Source organism: Mercenaria mercenaria, chromosome 16 (assembly GCF_021730395.1).
Source record: "Mercenaria mercenaria strain notata chromosome 16, MADL_Memer_1, whole genome shotgun sequence".
Lineage (NCBI taxonomy): Eukaryota > Metazoa > Mollusca > Bivalvia > Venerida > Veneridae > Mercenaria > Mercenaria mercenaria.
In genome coordinates, this window is record NC_069376.1 from 71295816 (window position 1) to 71317374 (window position 21559).

The 21559-nt window shown below is 34.4% G+C and overlaps 1 protein-coding gene across 1 annotated transcript; it reads left to right on the top strand.

Annotated features, from left to right (window-relative positions):
• The first annotated feature begins 9552 nt into the window (after nt 1–9552).
• LOC123541137 (uncharacterized) lies at nt 9553–16666 on the top strand. The gene is made up of 4 exons (XM_053525761.1): nt 9553–9712; nt 13901–14065; nt 14865–14979; nt 16572–16666. The coding sequence occupies exons 1-4, from the start codon at nt 9673–9675 to the stop codon at nt 16576–16578; spliced, it is 327 nt and encodes a 108-aa protein (XP_053381736.1). The 5' UTR covers nt 9553–9672; the 3' UTR covers nt 16579–16666.
• The last annotated feature ends 4893 nt before the right edge of the window (nt 16667–21559 follow it).

Below are 21559 nucleotides of genomic sequence, written 5' to 3' on the forward strand. Positions count from 1 at the left end.
GTGTTATTAAAATATAAGATAAATCATGTATTTCATTATTGATGTGAGATGTTTGCAGTTTGATCTCAAATCACTAAGAGGGCTCCCCACTTTTCATTTATCTTTGATTGAATTACGATACACAAGAAGTACATTTAGATTCTCTGCGCAGCGGTATAATTGTAAGTTGTGTACTGAAATTGCTCTCACTTTGACAGTTGTAGCGAATTCTTTTAAGAACTGATTTTTACATGTATACACAGCAAGTATTGTTTTATTCATGGATGCCTGCGGCCGCCAAGAACATATGATATTTTTGTACTGTTTGTCAAACTGTGAGAGTGCGCTTTAAAAGTTTCCAGCCATTAACTCTGAAAATTATAGGGGGTGAGGGGACCCCCAACCACTGGATCCACAATGACTTGACATCTGGAAATTATAAAGGAAGTTTCATATCGCATATAATGAGACACTTTCCATCAAAGAAAATGGTGTTTTTGTTTATACAGAAAATTATAGTAAAGTGGTTAGACGCTTGAGAGAGCAGTATAAAAAATGAATAACAGTATGACTTTATATTCGTTTTTATGGATTTTTTACTGGAAACGGCTAAACAGTCCCCGATTAGATAGTGTAATACCTAGGAGATTAAAATTGAGACGGCAGCCTCGGTGGGGTAGAGCGTTGGCTTCAAGGCGGGATGGGGGAGGTTCGTTAGTTCGAGCCACGGCCGCGCCGCGTCATCCAAAGACATAAAAAATGGTAGATATGTCTAAAAACACAAAACGAAAAAATGTTACTAGCATCTTCTCGTTTGGCGCTCCGCATTAAGGAGATAGGCCTTGACTAGTAGCCCAGTGTTGGTATATGTGACTGGGTGGGGTATCTACCACGTGTCTACGAGGCGATATTTCAGTGAGGCGGCACTATAAAGTTGAGCATTGTGCTCACTGCCTACAAGTAGATCACCGTCGTTATAGAACTGAAAAAATTGGAAACCTGAACACACCCACACACATACAAAACCCCGTATGTACCTGAAGCAATTTAGTGTTTATAATAAACACTTTTCCGCATGTTGTTACTGGTTGTAATTTTGTGACTTTTTCACACATGATGTTTGACACTTGATATGAAGGTAACCTCCCAAGTCATAGATGTCTCCCCCAAACACGTCATTTATTAAACAGTCGGTTCCGCCACGACCCAACCCGGGGTTTAGAGGACTTTATAAGTAAGGAATATCTAGATCCTGTTTTTCATTCCCAAAAAGCTCTGCTCTGCGTTATTTCAAATAGCACCAACGATTATAAATCAGTTTCAAAGTACATGAGTAATCTCACATGATATCCAAGAGACAGTTGCTCATGATCGTATAAGTCTACCATAAGAATGGTCATAATGTAACACGACATGATCTAGATCGAAATTCTCGTAAACTAAATTTCACTTTCATTTCAGCATTCTGATTGTCTGGCGTCGTACTGCCTTTAAAAACGCCCCCTTTTTTCCATCTCTTGCCATCTTAATATTGCAGGAACCTGACCGCATTTGGAAAGTAAAAAATAGAATATAAAAAAGAATGGTTGGAAAACAGATCAATAAATATATTTGCACTCTTCGAAAACGAATCACAGTTTTGACAGCTATTTGTTTATACTGGAGACGCCGGTGTACTTGATTGGAGGCATTCCATTCTGTGATCACCGGAATATTCTGCATTTCTGCGTCGGTTGTAATTGTATGGGAAACGTTTATTTCCTGTGTAATTTTGTCTTACTTTCCCAAATTGTAATCGTTTTTCAGAAAACAAAATAATGCTGCGTTTGGAAACCATATATAAGATGAGAAATTGATAAAATTAAGGTTAAATACCCACTATTTTAGTCGTTCTCCGTAGATTACTCGGTTAAAGAAACCTCGTTCTCGTTCGAGCATGCGCACTATCAAATTCAAAGGTAACCTACCTCCTTAAGAATTAAAGAGCGTTTGTAACATCGTAGTGTCGGAGGTAAACTGCCTTTATTATAAAGCTTTATGTTCTCGTTAAGTACTAAATTGGTCTAGCACCAGAAATTTTGTTATTACCGAGGCAGTCGGAGTACGAGTCCCGACACGGGCATGTTTTTTTCTTGATTTTGCATTTTTAAGATAGTTAAGAAACAAGCAATCATGTTCCAATGTTCAGACTATGATCTAACTTTAATTTTAAAGAAAGATCGTTTTTAGCCAAAACCTTGAGTCCAGTCCCTTAAAAATCCTCGAAAATTTAAATTAAACGAATATGAAATAAGTTTAAATGTATTAAATTAAATGAATATGAAATAAGTCTAAATTTATGTTTTATACTTGACTTATATGTACATTGTAATGATAACTATAATTCAATTTGCTGCAGAGATCTGTTGCAGGTCAGATGCCAGTCCATACCAAGCAAACGTTAGTCCTGGATTAAATTTATACAAGAGTTCATACTTTTGATATCTCAAACAGTGTGCGTGTAAAACCAAGATTTTTTTATTCGTTTAAAATGATATTATTATTATCAGTATACCAGATTTATATAGCGCCCTTTTCATGATCAATTTCACGTTTAAAGGCGCTTTACATAGTTCAAATGCAGCCACACAGGGCGCATAATTCATCCTTTACTAGTACAGACACAGAGCGATCTGACCAGAGGGACAGAGTGAGACAAAGCCCCCATGACAGAGAGATCAGAAATCAGATACAGGCTTGTCCGGCTAATTTAGCCTAGCTCGTTTCGAATAGACAGCCTGGTTCTTTAACGCGCCCAGTGTATAGCACTGGTACACGCAAGGATTGCCTGGGTTCCTGACCAGTACACCTCTAGTTGGGTGGGAAACACTGAAAAGCGTTTCTGAAAATTCCCGAGTAGCTGCCGGGGATCGAACCCCCGACCTCAGGATTGAAAGGCCAGTGTGCAAACCACTGAGCTATCTGAAAGATAAATTGTATGATGATGATAATGAAAAACCAAACTTAACCTAAAGACAATAACATATTTGGCTAAAAACCAGTTTAACATATCACGGTCCCGAAAAGGATTTCAAACATTTAGACACGTAGATAGTCTTTGTCTTACACAATGTAAGTTGTTTACTTTTACTTAGTCTTAGTCTGGCTCCCTGGTTGCATGAGTACTTTTCATGAAAATTGCAAATGTTTTGTAAGTAACTTTTAACCTCTAAAATAGCACATTATATCTGATAGCTAAACCATATGTTTGGAACATGTTAATACAGAAACAACCTGCTGTTGTGTTAATGGAAAAAAAACTCAAAATGAGTAATAATTATGATAATACAAACATAGGGACGGGAGCCATTCTAAATTGTTCTATATAGATTGAAAAGAGCATAATTCTTGTACAAATAGTTCAAGTCAAGCGCAAACAAGTATTTTTTCAGCTTCCAAAACATTTCTCAAGTAATCTGGTGTATACGAATGTAACGAATGACATATTATATCATAACTTTATATATAACGAAGTGACAGTATTAGTTCAATAACATCTACTCCAATCATATGTCCTGACACTGTAATAGTGTAATTCGCACTTAAGGTATCCGGTCCATAAATAAGCAAGTTCTATAATTATATCAATGCTATTAAAACATATCAAATGTTAAGGACTGGTATATTATATATGATATAATTTTGGTATCTTTTGAAAGTTAACTGCCTATTGAAAACGAAATTGTAAATACATGACAAAAATATGTTATAAATTTTTTATTTTTTCACTTTTTAGTTTTCAACAGAAATCCAGTTATAATAGCAGTGTAAGATTTATCATTTCTCAGTCATAAAGCATGACTGAAATGATTCTTGCACATTATTTATAGTCATCTTATTTACTAATTCTTGTTCAACAGACACAACTCTTTCAAAGGATACCAAAACCACCAGGCATCAAAATATTATCTATTTGAGGATCGGATACATAAAAAAATTTAACAAACGTATGTTACACTATCAACACTAATTTTTTATCAAAGATATCAGTCGAAGAGTACAGCCATTTTTTATGTTTTACAGATATTATTATTTATTCAGCAACCTACTAATAAACCTCAGAAAAACCTTGAAAATGCAGTGAACAGAATGAATTCAAATAAAGATTTTAATCTAGGACTGTAATACATCGTGACAAATTTCCAAGAAATTTTGTAATGATTTTCTGACGTAAAGTATTATTATATCTTCTCAAATGTCGGCTAATCCCAGTGTTCTGAAAGTTATCCTGAACATCCTGTACTAAACCAATCACATAAAAACTTTTAAAACCTAAATTATACTCTTAAATGTCAGAGTCTTTTCTGTCGTCGAAATTTCATAAATCTCATTTTTTTAGAATATAACTACTGTCATTATCCGGGAGAGAATGTCTCCATAGCTGAATTAATTTTAGAGAGAATTTAATCCCTTGCATTTCCATATATAGAATTTCCGTGCAGCTTACGCAAGCTTTGTGAAATACAGTAAATAATGCGCATGTGTTAATAACATCACAGCACAAAAAGGCAACTGCTATGCATTTTTGAGTGAAAAAAAATGTATAAGTTCAGATTACGTAGCATTCGCCGACCTTGTTTGTCTGTAAGTTTGTGAGGTTTTGTGAGATTTTAGATAATAAATTTTCAATGATATAATTTATCAACCTATTTTATTCATAGCGGACATAAGTGGTAATTTATTAATTAGGCAGACCGGATATACGATTAATTAAAGAGAAAGCTACATATTCACGAGCAAGTGCTGATTACAAGTTGAAAGAAGTATATTTACAGGTTCGCAACCTCTCAAATTAAAATGTAAATGCAGCTGACACTATTAAGTATCCCACAAAAGGAAGACCCAATGCGGCTGCCAAAAGCACTTGGCTGCTTTAGGCTGAATTGCAGACACGGCTTGTCGAACATGATGCTTTAGGCAGGTACTAGCTTAACAAAATTGACCGCTGAGATCGGATATTCAGGTATGTAATACAATCGAATGCATAATGTTAATACAGAAGTCATAAATTATTCTTACAAGCACGCAAAACATAAATACATGCATACTGCGACTTTATTTTATTGATATTGTAGCACATTGCAAATCCGTGTAATGAATGGGAACAGAAGCAAACTACAAGACTTCTAGGTAACACAGAAAGCAGAAGCCAATAATTTTTATTCGACAACGAAGAAACTTGTAAGATACAGCTATTCTTTCATTCATTGTTTTTTGATAAACAATTAAGGCCATTTGCATACTATCCCATGAAATAGTAGCAGCTGAAGTAAAATTTCTTCAAATAACGTTAGATCCAATAGACCATGGTAAATGCAAAACCTAATTAGCTCTTCATTATATTTCCTTGTTTTGACTTAAGATGATTCAATTGCATTTTGCATGTTTTAACAATTAAGCGGACATTTAGCATGGCATGTATAAATCTAAGAAAAGGTTGCACTAAGGTTGTTATTAAAGGAACTGGAAGCGCTACCAGAAGTAGGTGGCCTAAAATTTATTTCATATTCAGTCCAATTTCGTTAAAGGTACATGTATGTAGCTGAGGCCTTTTATGTTTCGAAAGTACATTAACGAAAACATAAACGAACGTCAGTCAACTGATTCAGATGTCGGTTACTCAATCCAGGTTCTGGGTTTGAGCCCCACTAGGACCACGATAATGCCTTCACTGTTAACACCAGCACTTGCTTTTCGCGGAAGTAAGAGTATATGAAGATGCTAAGGCAATCTCTTTTACGTTAGTGATTTGTGATTCTACTTCCACTTTCAGTGGAATAATTGCATTGCTGTATGTTTCGTTTGTTCGAGATTCATTTGTGCCCGAGGATTTGCTGAACAACAACCCAGAGATATTGTCGATGAGCACATTCTTAACATGTGTTTGTTATATTTTAGGTTTACAACAATGTTTGTTAACATGTACTCCTGTACATGGCAATTTTTTATTTTGTAATCAACCGATAGTTGCGGGTTTCTTTGTCTTGACATAATAAAACTCCTCCCCTTTTCTTAAAAGAATCAGCTTAACATCTAGGTAAAGTGTCCTTACTCGTCGTGACTTAGAGTCAAAGTCTTTCTTTGTCGGCTACATAATGATAACTATATTAAATGCGATCTCGAATATTATGGTTAGACAGATGTTAAATGTAACACTCACAGAACCAACAGCGTACAGTTTTTCGATTTGGGCTTAGTGATTGTGTGTTCAGACATTTTCATATACCTTTACAGGTATAAAATGATACTATTTAATGCTTACAAAATATTGTAACTTAAAATATTATTAATAAAATTGATTGATATCAGAGGCTTAATCATTCTGAAAAAAATTATAAAAGCGCTGCAGACACTGTATTTTCATTAACCACTATAAAATGCAGAAATATCGGGTCGGTGACACATCAATGCAAACTGGTCATAGCGCTGATATATGAATGCCACAACAGAAGCAACTAAAGTAGTAGAAAGTTACCGCTAAACATCAACACGTCTTTTACATTGTCGAATGAGAAACTAGAAACATACATGCTTATAGTATACCTATTATCATTTGTATTAAATATTTGTATGCCCGTCAGGACAGGAGAGCGTCCATTCAGAAGTATTGGTGAAAAAGGTAATTATTTGATTTTTCGTTAATTAAAATGTAGTCTTAGAATGACCTTTTTAAGCACTTCGTTTGTTCTACGTTCATTTAACATGTCTAATTCTCGTGTTGCACTAAATGAGCAGCGCCATGAGAAAACCAACATAATGGCTTTGTGACCAGCATGGATCCAGACCAGCCTGCGCATCAGCACAGTCTGGTCAGGATCCATGTTGTTCGCTTTCAAAGCCTAATGCAATAAGAGAAACAGTTAGCGAACAGCTTGGATCCTGACCAGACTGGGCGGATGCGCAGGCTGGTCTTTATCCATGCTGGTCACAAAGTCACTATGTTGAATTTCTCATGGCGCGGCTCAAACTATTTTGACCAAACACATTAATTCATACTAAGAAAATTCTAATAAAGCATATGTTTAACTTGGCTTCATATATAAACTAAATGTACATACGCTGCAATAACAAAATTAAATGTCTATATAGTGACAGCCTTTTTTTCATAACAAACTTCCAGTGTTTTAGTAGCATAGCATAGTCATATTGTGTTAATTTACATATAAAGTAGTATATTGTATTTAAACACGCCCGTTTATACACATAAACATGTTTGTTTTATGTTTACATAGATGGTAATATTTATGTGGTAATTCTTCATATTTTGGTAATAATCACTCTTTAATACTGTTTAAATTACATACAGTCTCTTTAAAGTGATATAATAAAAGAGAATGATGTATGTATTTGATTGAAAATGTATAAGACTTACTTTTAGCATGTAAACCAACTCTGATCAAACATTTAAAAATGATGATATCGTTTTATTTACAAAAATGTAGCCTTTTTGATGACCTCATTAATTGGTCCATTTGCGAATAATTTCAGAACCGCGACATGGCTTTAAATGGACTTTAAACATTACCGAACAGATTCATTCATGTCATCTTTCATTCTTGTTTCATTCGTACCAGACCCACCACATGGCTCTTAGCAAAAATGAGATTTAGCAAAGACGTAACGGACGAAGAGACAAAATGCCGGGCACGGATATAACTAAACGCTTCTGCTAGATAAAATTGTTTAATAATTTACGTGTTTTTTACTTGAGCGCCTTAATACGAGTTGCGTTTTGTCATCACTGTTATTCTTTTCGTCCGTTTTGTCATCGTATAAACCACCACATACAACTTCGTTTGATGTGTGTGAATTTAGCCAGAGCAACCAGAACAGCCAGAAACTAACCCTAACCCTGGCTACTCTGGCTGCTCTGGCTAAGTTCATGCAAGTCTTCGGTTGCTATCTACAGATAGAAATGGTACTAAAATCACATTTTACATTTTAAGTTTAAGTGTGAAACGACAGCCAAGTACATCGATCTATTAAAGATATTTATGGTTTTGTCGTCTTCTTGTAAAAATGTCTATCAAAAATATCCGAAGCAACATGGTCAACTCCTGTATTGACAGTTTTCTGTATTGAAAGTCTATATCAAATATCTGAAAGTAAATTCAATTGAGAATAGTGTAAGCATAGTCTGCTTTCATTACTTTTGTGGTGTAACAGGGTCTAAAGGCTTCACATACTAAATATTAGCAACAACAACAACTGTTTGCTATATTTACTACTATTTAATATTCTACTAATTTCTAAGATAATATATACATCAATGCCTTTCTTCATAATTCTCTAACACAGTTCTCTAACATATTCTCAGTTATTAACAGAAATTCTATTCTTCAACATAAATACTTCAATTTTAATTGCCTCGGTCCTAATCTAACTAATTTATTTTGCGAGTATCGAACATACGCATCTACCTAATACCCCAGTCACACATACGGCGCGGATAGCTACGTCTAGCCACGGGTAGAAATGTAATAATCCGTATCGATCCGTATCTATCCGTACCTGAGCCGTACCTTAAAGTAGTAACCCGTATCAATACGTACCAATCCGTACGACTCAGGTACGGATCGATACGGATTACTACGTTTCTATCCGTAGCTATCCGCGCCGTATGTGTTACCGGTATAACTGAGTACCAGAAGGATACTAAGGTTTGTCTCAAAACTTCTGCTTTTGAAAGAAATGATTCGTAACTTGAGTCATGCGGCGTGATCAAAAGACCGGGTGTTTATAATTGTCATTATTCCAGTTAGTCAGTTGTCAAAACGATTAGTAATTTTGAAACATGCATTGCTGGACAGTGCATTAACTGGGGGATATAATGTAACCTGTCATTTTTTGCACATGACTAACTAGACCGGGAAGCTAAGGGTGAAAAGGAATGCGAAATATATTCTCCAAGTACATGACTTATTATTGACCGAAAAATCTGATTTGAAAAGAATACCTAAAAAGTATTTTGTATAATGGATTCTTTAAACCATTATACCACACTTTGAAACAGACTTTACTGAACATTCTTTTTCAAATTCCAAGACCAGAAAAGGGTCTAAAACTCGAAGACTATTCCGCTTGAAAGAGAGAGAGAATCGCATATTTATTATATGCTCACTAAAATCCATGCCAAAATTTAACCTTGATGAATTTATCAAATGCTTTACAATGTAAACAAATCTGTACAAGACATTTTCATCAATATGTTTCCACCAAGAATGCACTCATTGCAGGATTTGATTATATTGCTATCATAAATGCTAAATAACAGCCTTATAAGAAATTATTGGGCAAATTTTGTAAACAATTTAAATTGTAAATAAGTGAAAATTTATTATGTTACCCACTTACACACGTATATGGTTTGCCACAATTTAACATATCAGGCGGATTGATAAGTTGATTTTGATATTTGAACAGAACTACTCCTTAAATACTATACATTACTATAATAAAATGTAGTTGTAGATAAAACTATCATGTATAAATACTATTCTAAAATAGATCACCAAATATCACGTTTCGTTCCTTTTGTAGCCTTATCTATCTCCAAAATGGCACGACTAAGATTTTAAGAGACACACACAATTTTGTCGACAATTTGAGGTGTAAGGTGTGAAATAAATTCAATATTCACTTTAAGATTCAAAAATGATTAAATTACTAGCCTTTGTATTCCTTGGGACGATTGGTGAGTGTTTTTTTCTCTTCTTTTCTTTTGCGTGTGTCAGTAAACCCATGTGCAAAATTTTTCGCTGTCTGCGTCCGGTAATCTCTCATCTTTCGTATAACAATCTGTGTAGTTCATTTAAAGATAAATATACATAACATAAAACTAATCATAAAGTCGATTTAGTGAATTTGCACAAGCCATACGAAGGTGAATGCTATGTGTAAAAGTGTGACGCCGTATTTACGTAAAAGCCATAATAATAAAGCTGACTTGAGCATACGTAAACTGTACCGTGCAAAATAAGTAGACTTGTTGCCTACATTACAATGCCTTCCAAAGAGAAAGATCCACAATGTTATGATAAGTTAAAGCATAGCATAAGTTCCTTCTATGGCACATCTAAGTAAATATATAATTATCATGTTGTAAAATTTTGGCTACACTGTCTGTTTTAAATATTGGTCATCAATATGTGGAACCCCAGGATTGGACGTTTGCGCCTTTACCTGTAGGGTCTCTGACCAATATAAACTAATATAATTTAGATTTAGGTGATTACTTCCCCAATCAATTGCAGACCTGAGTTATACCCGAACCAACTTGAGATACGCTCATTACAGTTACGTCAAATTCCGTTGAATGATGTTTGCAACGTCACGTTAATAATATCACAGAAGAGAAATGAACAACTTTCAATATAACTAACAACTTTCACAAAAAAGAGAAATGAATCTGGGTTTCGAACCCGGATTACGAGGATGGTAGACCAACGCATTAAGCACTCAATTAAAGACATTCTAACCAATACAGTTGCGCTAAAAATATATACTAAGTAAGGCGGTATCGTCTATATTTGGTTTTCATTTTTAATCGATATTATTTAAGGAGGAGGTCGATTTTTTACTGACTTTCACTGTTTTTTCTGTTACTAAAAGGATATTTTTACTGTAAATTGACTGGGGTGGGGGATTGCTCAATTTCTGCGCATGCGCTCTGTATAACTGAAATTCTCCAGGACAAAGAAACAAATCTTAACCGGGACACTAAGAAGGTTGCAACGTTTTATTTTTACATATTGACCATGCATTCGAAGGTAACGACGTATGTTTACCTTTGTGACAAATAAAATGTTTGGCGTGTTTCAACAACGCCACTTTTCCATCCTCGGGTTTAGTATATGTAATCCGCAGTGCGCATTCAGCATTCAGCCAGAGAGTCGCCTGGATTTGAAAAAAATAATTTCTACGTCAGAGGTTATTTCTAAGGTCACTGAGGCCAGCTTGTAATGACAACACAATACATGGTTTTTCACAATTGTCTGCAAAGTCTGAGAAATCCCTTAAAGTAGACTTACACAGTAGATTGATTTAACTTTTTCACTTACTGTTCGAAAAACATATAAGTAACTTATCGTATTTAAGTAATATTAAACCAAGCTATGTTACAAAATAAACTTTAGAAAATTCTGATATGTTTTACATTTCAACATTTATATCTCCAAGGTTTGTTTAATAAACACACTTGTTGGTAAAGCTCTATGGGTAGGGAAGTGTGTAGTATTTCTTTCTTAAATAGTATATGATGGCACTATTTCCCTGGGGGTTTGAACCTCTATGTGCAGCCCGTCTGTGGGTACCAGATGCTTTAAGCACTGGTATTGGCAATAGAGGTAAAATGACCTCAAGGGGAGTGTGCGATCAGGACTGTTTATTACAATAAGGCTGTTATTATTATTGTATTAAAATAGGCGTTTAATCAAATTATTCTGTTTCAGTTTCAGTTTCACTTAAGCTCACTATATATAAACCTGAATATGGCCAGATATGTTCTTAAGACCACCTTCGAATAAGGGCCACTGCTTTAAAATCTACTTATAAAGGTCGCCTTTTTCTCTTCAAGTTTAACAATAAATAGTGAAAATTTATCTGTACTGAGAGACTTCCTCTCAAGAAAGACCACTTTAATTTCCCAATGGTTGGCTTTAATAAACGCTTTGAAGTTAAAGTCTATCTCACTTAATTTTGGTCCTCCAGTAATTTATATTTAGCATACGTACAATTGTTAAACATTGCATGGTTTTAAGTTAATATCTCTAGACATGTTTTTCATTATTTTTGAATAAGTTAAATATCAAGATTTTGAGATTTTTCTCATAGACTTATTCTGTAAAATGACGCAACGTCCTTTCCAGAATCAGGCCTGCATCTAAAAAGGATTTCTCTCTGTCTGTTCTGGGGGCTTTTTCTTACTCTATCCCTCTGGTCAGATCGCTTTGTATCTGTACTAGTAGAGGATGAATTTTGCGCCCTGTGTGGCTGCGTTCGCTATATATGAATTTAAATCTGGTATAATTGTTAATCAAATAATCATTTCCAAGATAGCGGCAAAAATACAAACGCCAATTTTGAGTTTGCTCACAACTGTCGACGTCTGATTTACTTATTGTTGAATAAAAGACATGGAAGAATAAAACAAATTTTGCAAACCTTGTAGGATATACTTGCACATTAGGCCCTGAATCTATTTTAAGGTTCTGGAACAATTGGTTTCAGGTATTTAAGCGGGAACCATTTTCAGCGTCAGGCACCTGTGACCTTAAACTTTGACCTAATGACCCCTTAATAGGGTATATTCTTTATAACCATCTACCAATTTTCTCGGGCAACAGTGACTGTAGTATCATTTGCCACAATTTGGAACTTTGCCTGCTGGAAATAAGTTGTTCCATCCATTCCAGGTGGGGACTGTTGTCGACTACCCTCGTTAAACAAGAAACTATACCTTTTTATCTACGTCAAAAGGACAATTGAAGGTCATTAATGATTGCGGGCCTAACCCACATTCATTTTCACTTTACGTCTACAAATATGTTATAAGCTGGAAATTCGAGTTACTAAATATAACACACCTTCTGCACAAAGGTAATCGTTGTCTACTTGTTTTATTATTCAGTGACAAAAAATCACGAAGTCATTTTTTAAAGAAACAATAATATCGATATATAACCTAACCTAAAATCACACGGTCCATCAACTTCGTAAGCCCATGAATGCTATCAGGTTTGAACAAACTGGGTCATTTGGTTTTCAAGTTATTGACCTTTGTCCTATTGACCCCAAAACAATATGGTCATCTACATCATAAGCCAAACCATGTTTTTTAAAGTTGAAGGATCTTGATAAATTGGATCTCAAGATATTAAGCGGAAACCGTTTGAAGGTTCAGTCCCTGTAACCTTGACATTTGACTTACTAAAAAGCAAAGGGGTCATTTTCTTTAGAATCCGCCCAATCATGCTGTCAAGTTTGACGGTTCTGAGTCAAGTGGTTGTCAAGCTGTTGTCAAGTGGTTGTCAAGTGGTTGGGCGGAAATTGTTTACAAGGTTCAAACATAATTTAGAATAAGCGTAAAAGGTTATAATTATATGTAATGGCGAGATTGTAAAGGAGGCTATATTCCTAGAAGGCTGAAGGAGTGATGATTTTATATCGCACAAGTCTTTCTTGAATTATGCATTTAAATATATTGTCAGTTATACCTTAGAAAATCTTCGCAACACTGTTGTTTCCTGCCTGATTGACTGGGTCATGTTTTGGTAGGTTGATTTTCTATGTAAAACTCTTGACACGGTAACAGTTGGTATTGACATCGATTTGAAGGATTTTAGGACGAAAAGAATAATAATTAAAGGAATTTATAGCAGTCAATAATAGTCAATAATCAAGAATTCTTTCGTGCAAAGGAAATTATTTTTTCTAGTGCGCAATTTTGCATTTTTAAAATGTTTGTTTTCGAAACTCAAAGCTTGCTTTTTGCAGAATGGAAAAGCTTTAAAATTTAAAAAATAAATGTGACACGTCCCCGAGCGAGGGCTGTATGTGTGTGTCTTTCCCCGTAAACCTTCAACACAGAGAATGTTCGTCAATGGCGACCAGAAATAAAAAACATCGAGTTGCCGTAGAGAAAATAAAATTCTGCTGCGCGAGAAAATGAAAATATTGCTGCAAAAATCCTTGAAATTCCAGAGGGTGCCTTGTTTTTGGTTCATAAAATTATGTTATATGTTTTTGATTGCGTTTCATTACTTTATATCAGCCCGAAGCTGTTGTCCTAAATGAAATGAGACAGGCTTTAGTATCTATGAATTATTGTGTAATGTTAAAACTCATCATATTGTCATTATAATACAGGTTCTCTTTTTTTCAGCCATCGTTTTAAGTAACAGATGTCACGTTACTAACGACGAAAATGAGATACTCTGCGGGAACGCAAATAACATGACTTGCAATGATGTTGCATACATCCCGTACTGTCACCAAACAAGTACAGACCCAAAGGTCCAGCTGAACGGAGTATGCTCTTGCGAACACTGTACGTGGCACTTAAGTATTCAAATGTATAAACTTCGTATATCTTCTTTCCTTTCACATGTGCATCTTACTGTGTTGTGATTGATTCGGAGACGTTCATCGAAAGCTTGTAGATATTTTAATGTTTCTATTTATGCTTTCAATATTATTTATGATAACTGTTCATCACTAAACTGTTTCTTTCTAATTCATGTGAAGCAACGAAAATGTCCATCATGATTTGATTGAATAGCTAGCAGACCTAAAATAACATATCTTGATATGAAGTCTATCAAATCTTTGAAACTCATAAATTGTAAAAAAATATTCAAATTTAGATGAAAATCAATTGACAGCAAGTTCTAGAAATCTTGACCAATATATTTGCGATTAAGAAAGATATCTTATTCACCGCAATTAAGTTTTGCTTCCGATAGAATTCTTTCCAAAAAGATTTCTTTTTTAAGATGTCAAATTCTACCCAAAAATCATTAAATTCTTCCCATTTGCCTTACTCAGTATATGTAAAGGGATAAGCCCCCCACCCCCCTTAATATTAACTGTTTTAAAAAGTATCTGTAAAAAATATTAAAAGTTAACACGAATAACATTACAGTCTTACTTCTTTACGTGTCACATATTCGAGAGAGATTTCACATCAATGGTTTTAACCATAGAATTATAGAAACACTATGAATTTATATTCTATTCTAAGTTGCAAATTAAAATGAAAGTAATTGATACTTCAAGCTATTGGAAATAGATCTGGAGGTGAAATCTTCAAAATGTCAGCAAGCAAGATTTGTTCCTTGTCATTCCAGTCTGTTTCGCCGACAGTGAGTGCTCGAAAGGGTGTTCTTGGTCTAGCAGATATGTAGGCGTATGCCAAGAAGTTTACACTAACAGCATACAGAAAGTGTGCCTGTGTAAAAGAAGGTAAGCACTAAAAGCTATCAAACGTAATATAGCTTAAATAAGAGAGTATCTGTTTAACTTAAAGACATTAGTGCGACCTAAAATTTCTAATGTTTTTATCAGTGGAAAGCAGTTGAATATTTACTTTTGCAGTATTTCACGCAATACTCATGGCATATGTAATTAAAATGTCATCAGTTTAGCTCTGTCAGAGATACTCAATTTTATTTCAGTGTTTATGCGGTGTAAAAAGTGAATGGCGAGCCTACAATATTGCATGTTTATGAACAGAACTTTTTTGTGCGAATAATGCATTTTCCCTCTATACAGTGGGGAAAAATGTCGGGAAATCATCTATGGCTTTTTCGCTACTTCTTGAACGGGAAAATTGTTACCAAATATAGTAACTAACTTTCCGTTCAGAAAGTAAAATCAATATTACTTTCCTTTTTATGCTCACACAGCCCGGTGCAGAAGAATGTAAAGCTAACATAAAATGGGATACCCAATACCAAATACAGTTTTATCTAAATTTTACAATTCCATTTTTAAATGTCCTATTTAATCTTTGTTCAGTTTTGCAAAAGATATTCTCGAACTGGAAATCTACCTTTCTAACGGGATACTCAGACGTATGTTTTACACAGGATTGCATGTAAAATTCTGAAAGAGTGTGTTCGTGTTCCAAATTAAAAAGATCAAACTGTGACAAATCTTAAACAGAATCTTGTATTGGAACTGTTCAGAATGGTAGAAATGAAATGTTCCGATTGAGTAGTCTTCATTTAACTCTTACATTGCTAAATTTCTATAATGAACTTGTCCGTCTTTCAATTTGGACAGTACCATAAACTGTTAAAAGGGGCGCTTATCAAACATATACTGACTGATTGACCATGATCAGGCTGATCTTGGACTGCACTGGTCGCAAAGACAGAATCACTTGCCACCAGCAGGCTAAGGGTTAAATAAAATATGCTTGAACAGCCTGACTGCACACATATTTAATCTGATACCGATAATTTATACAAACTGTAAGGATCAAAATCTGATAGAACCTTGTACACTTGAGTAAACACATATTATACATATATACATATTGTGTGGAAATGCAATAAATTTTGGAATAGATCTTTTAAAGACAAAATAGTTAGACCAAAGAGCTGACTCAAAGAACTGATTTTCAGTTCGAGTATTCTACGATTATATATAAAACTGCTCTCATCCTACCATTGGCGTTCGCGTCAGAGTCGGTTCCGTCTACCGAATGGTCAAGTCTGTGAATATAAGCTGGTATTTTAGTAAGCAATTGTTGAAATGGATTGTAATGCTTGTTTGCTTCTATGAACGAACATGAAGACACAGATTAACTGTTCTGTCACAAAGCCATGCTCCTTTTTCGACTAGGTAAAGTTACATTTTTTTGTTACATGTACGTGTTAGCCTCGTAACCATTCGTTAAAATAAATTAAAATTCTACAGATGTACACTGTAATGATACATTGTGCATATCATATAATCCATAAGGCCATTTTCTTGAAAAGCTATATCCACTGTTGATTACACGAAACTAGATGATTTTTATAAATCAAAAAATGTTCTTTCCATTTCAGACATTAAACCAGGAGAAATCAACACCGTCATGTAACCAGCTTGTTGAGTTGCTGTAAAAACTGTCAACAGTACAGTAATAAAATTTGAAAAATAACCGTCTTTGATTTCCCAAATCTGATATCTAAGAGAAACCCTTACCCCCGAAGTATCGGTTAATGTATATTTACATCAACATTTCAAAATATTTTCAAAATAGAAAAATCAATGAACTTTGTAAGGCAGTAATGGTGCAATATCTCATGGATTTTTATTGAATAATACTATATATCAGCATAATCACATTTATACATGTTATTTTATGGACTACTTTACAGTTTACAATGAGCGATACCGCTTACAAGTGACATGAGTTTAGCCCGAAAATAACATTTTACACAAACATGACAAAAGCACCACTGATAAACGCACATGAATCATTATCCTCAGAAATAAATATGTTCAAATTAAACATTTTGCTAAGTTGACATTATCTCTAAACGCTATGTTTAATGAGTTCAATTTGTCAAATATTCAATTTATTTAACACAGCAATATTCAAAACAATTTCCACGAAATTATTTTGTAAGGTAGGTGATTGTAATTATTTAAATCCATATTTTTAAACCGCTTATTCATACACGGAAGCATTTGACCTGCAGGCATTAGTTACAACGCCAAATTGCTATATTTTAAAGATATCGGAAGATTACTTATTATACCTGCGTAACAGACGCTTATAAACCATATAAAACATCTGCACAAGGCTGTCACAAGTTTTAAGGATCGAAAGGATTTAAAATTACCAAGACAACACATTCTTGACTAGTTTTAAGGGAAAGTTTCAGCAACGTGTTTAGAGGTGTTCAACGCTGCCAAGTAAGATTGTCGTGTTACTGAGACTTTCTGTCACTAAATTTATAAATAAATATTATCCTGTTATTTATGTTCATAGGAACATGGCCATTTTTGCAGGTTTCACTTAGTCTACAATGCCATGCTGCTATATATGTTAGATAGAAATCCGCATAATAGACCAAATTGACACAAGACAAAAGAATGAAAGAAAGATGTTTACAAAGATAATAGATTCGACGGAAAGCAAGTGTGATGACTGCACGAATACACTTGCTACAGCGAGTTTCCTATATACAATATGTGGACAGACAATAATTCCAAATAACGTTTAAGTTTTCCTTTCAGTTCCCCTAATTTTATTCATCATGAAGTTGCAGACATGCCTAAACAAATGAGATGAAACATCCTACAGTAAATTGGTTCTAAATGTCAGCGGTCTGTTTTTCCTGCAAACATAAATCTCAATTTTGCTAGCACATGATTACAGTTATTTTACGGGACAAAATTTTCTTTACAACCTGGATAATTTCGAGAAGTTGAATATTTTGGAAACGCAAAATCACCGGGACTTGTGCAGAACGCTTGCTCTCGCTTATACACCAGTCACACATACGGCGCGGATAATTACGTCTAGCCACGGATAGAAACGTAGTAATCCGTGTCGATCCGTATCGATGCGTACCTGACCCGTACCTTAAAGTAGTAATCCGTATCGATTCGTACCAATCCGTACGGCTCAGGTACGATTCGATACGGATTACTACGTTTCTATCCGTAGCTAGACGTAGCTATCCGCGCCGTATGTATGACTGGGGTAATACATGCACATTGAACGTCTACAAGAATACGCGAAATAGGTCTAAGTAAACATAGAAAAAGAAGCACATAGCAACATCCTTTTACAGATTGAGTAGACAGAAGCAAACACTCATTTCAAATAATATCGATTTCATCATTTCCGGAAAGTAAGGTACATTTTAAGCGCATAGATTTCTACTTCATAATAACGATTTTGTATTTACTTCTAGGGTTAAGTTACTTTAATGATTGTTTATATAAGTATAACGCATGTTTTACGTGTTATAACATCTGAAAAATCCTGAGGGATCTGTTGGTGCCCGAGCCAGGTAGAGCGGGGGTTCCAACGATTCCCGTTGGATTCTGAAGATGTTATAACACGAAAAGAACATGCGATAACGCTATTCTAACAGTAAACTTGTAAAAAAACTAATAAAATGAATATATTATATGCGAATATAGTATGTAAAACATTATTTGGGACAAAGCAAATCAGTAGCAGACTCGGTTTGATTGAATCTGTTCACATGAGGTAAGCATCTCTTACCCCCATTGTACAGGCTTAAACGTACTTGTTATACAAAGTAAATGAGTAAATTCCATGATCTCAAATAACCAGAAAATAACGCCATTGAGTTCAGATACGAAGAGAAACTTCACTTAAAGACAAACGCAACTAAATTCCAAAAAGGCGTACGAAAAATAAAGATAAATGTCTATAACTGATATAATGATGAATTTCATTATATTGCAAGGAAATCACAAAAAACACAACAAAACAGCTTCTTTATCCGGCCCTATGCTAGAAAATAATTTGAATATTTTGATATTTGATTTATGTATAAGGAAATATTCAATATTGTAGGGATAACGCATGTTTTTTAGTGTTATAACGTCTGCAGAATCCCGAGGGATTGGTGGGTACCAACGGTTCCCGAAGGATTCTGAAGATGTTATAATACGAAAAGAGCATGCGCTAACGCTATTCTAGCATAAAACGCTTATAAACCAAGTAAATGAATAAAATTATATTGTCCCTCAACGTCATTACATTTTCATGAAATGCGCGGTAAAGTCTACGTTGTTTTTTCACGTTGACGTCATTTACTTTTGAATAATCCGTTTTGGGGCGGTAATACGTTTACGCTTTGACACGGAACGCGCATATATAAAAGGTGTTATAACAGCACGTGTGCGCGAGAATCTCTCTGTTAACACACGTTTTCTCTCCTGTTAAAACACCCCCGAAAGTGACAATAACAGCCATTTTTATATCTAAGAATACCCGCATCCAAAACAAAGAAATATCCATCAAACCCGGCGGGAGTACAAAATCTACATAATGAGAGAAACTCGAATGAGCATGAATGTCAAGCATAACTTTGTTCATGTTGAAAAATCAGTGTATTTTACTCTATATTTCGCTATGCTCAAACGTAAATGAATTATGTATAATCGAGGGAAGATAAGAAAGAAAGAAAATACATAAATTCAGGTTTAGGATTTGATATCTGCGTTGCAATGTTTCTCTGTTTTTATCATTCTTGCTTTAACACAAACACAGTCTTGTTTGTATTGTAATACTACATTTCAAAATCCAGACAAAAACTTACATAAATTATACTGAAAAGCAGAAGTACAACACATTTTTTATAACTGGAACATGTTCAACTGAACTTCTGTCAGAAAAGCATTAACATTTTAAATTATTTTATGAATAGTCAGTGTGCTTCGATGCAATACTCAACCTATTTTTTCGCGGGATAGTTAAGTAAAAGGTTTTATAAATAATTATACTTTCACGGTCAGTGTGCTTCGAGGCAATACTCAACCTATGATTTCGTGGGATAGTGAACAGTCTCAAGTCCAGCTCCCGTCTTCAGGTGGTCTGACACAGTTTCTTTTAGCCCGAATGAAAATAATACAGTCCATTGAAGGTTAATTCTAAACCCAATGTATATATACATTAAGTGTATGTCTTCAATCATATCGTTTCATGATAACATTTTAATACATGTAAATTAATTTTACTCCTGCTTGCTTATTATAAAAAGAATATATGAATCGATTTTGCATTTTTGGTCAGATTGTTTTTCTCTGTTTAAGACGAAGTAAAATGACACGAAATGTAAAGATCTATTTTTAGGTATTGATAGGAGAGGGGAATGTTCAGCATTCTCCACTCTATTATAGAAAACAAATTTCCGTAGCACTAAACTTAGAAAAAAGTATATTCTAGAAATCTAGCCGACATTGTGTCTAAAAATCTCCACATATCTTGAAATTAGATCTTTAAATTTAAATATAAACATAATCGAAATATTATCAACATCATCTTGAAAACTCTCAACAAGCTAACTACGAATTAAAGTGTATCAACTAGTGTTGTGTCACACTTGAATAAGCAAACCAAGCAAGTTAAGCAAACGGGTATTATACAAAATGTAATCCATATTAACTCCCTTTAATAGATACTATGGTGAAAGTAGACTTAACTTATTGTCATGAAATAAAATTCAAATACAATGTACTACAGCTCCTTAAAAGAAACTTGAATTTATCCATGTACGATTTTCTAGCCCAAGTATGATACCTATATTATATGTAATTATTTAATTCTTTTGTATAGCTTATATGCTAACAATATGTCTTCGGACCATAATTATAATGAATATGGGACAAAATCCAATGTCTTGCTCTAGACAGACGACATGTGCAATACATTATCGAAATAAGCTTAACTGAAAAAAAAATGCATTATTCTGACTGTAAATGGATTCAATTTGTAAAACGTTATAAGTAGTGTACGTTGTGTAAGCAATGCAGACACCTAGAACGACTAAACAACTATTCAATTCAATATTCATAGTAGCTCAGAATAACGCGAAATAATCATTCATCTAACACTTCAATAATTGTTTCAATAAGAAACACATATAATTCTTTAAAACTGGGATAAATATATTTATTTTCCAATTCTTTGTTCATTTTTTTCATCCCATAGTCAAAGTAAATGAAGGGACGAAAGAAGAACAAATACAATTATAAATTATATTCAGGATGTGTAATCTGCATTACAGACTTCCTTTATAGCTCTATTATAATGTAATCCATGAAAATGACAACTAAGAGTATCAGTGTTTTGTTTTGGGTTTAACGCGTTTTACAACAGTATTCAGTCATGTAACGGCGGCAATTAACCTAACCATGTACCTGGATTCAGTACCAGCACAAACCTGTTCTCCGCATGTAATTTCCAACTTCCCCACATGAATCAGAGATGGAGGACGAATGATTTCATACACAATGTCTTTTATCAAATCGTCACGGAGAACATATGCCCCGTCCGGGGATC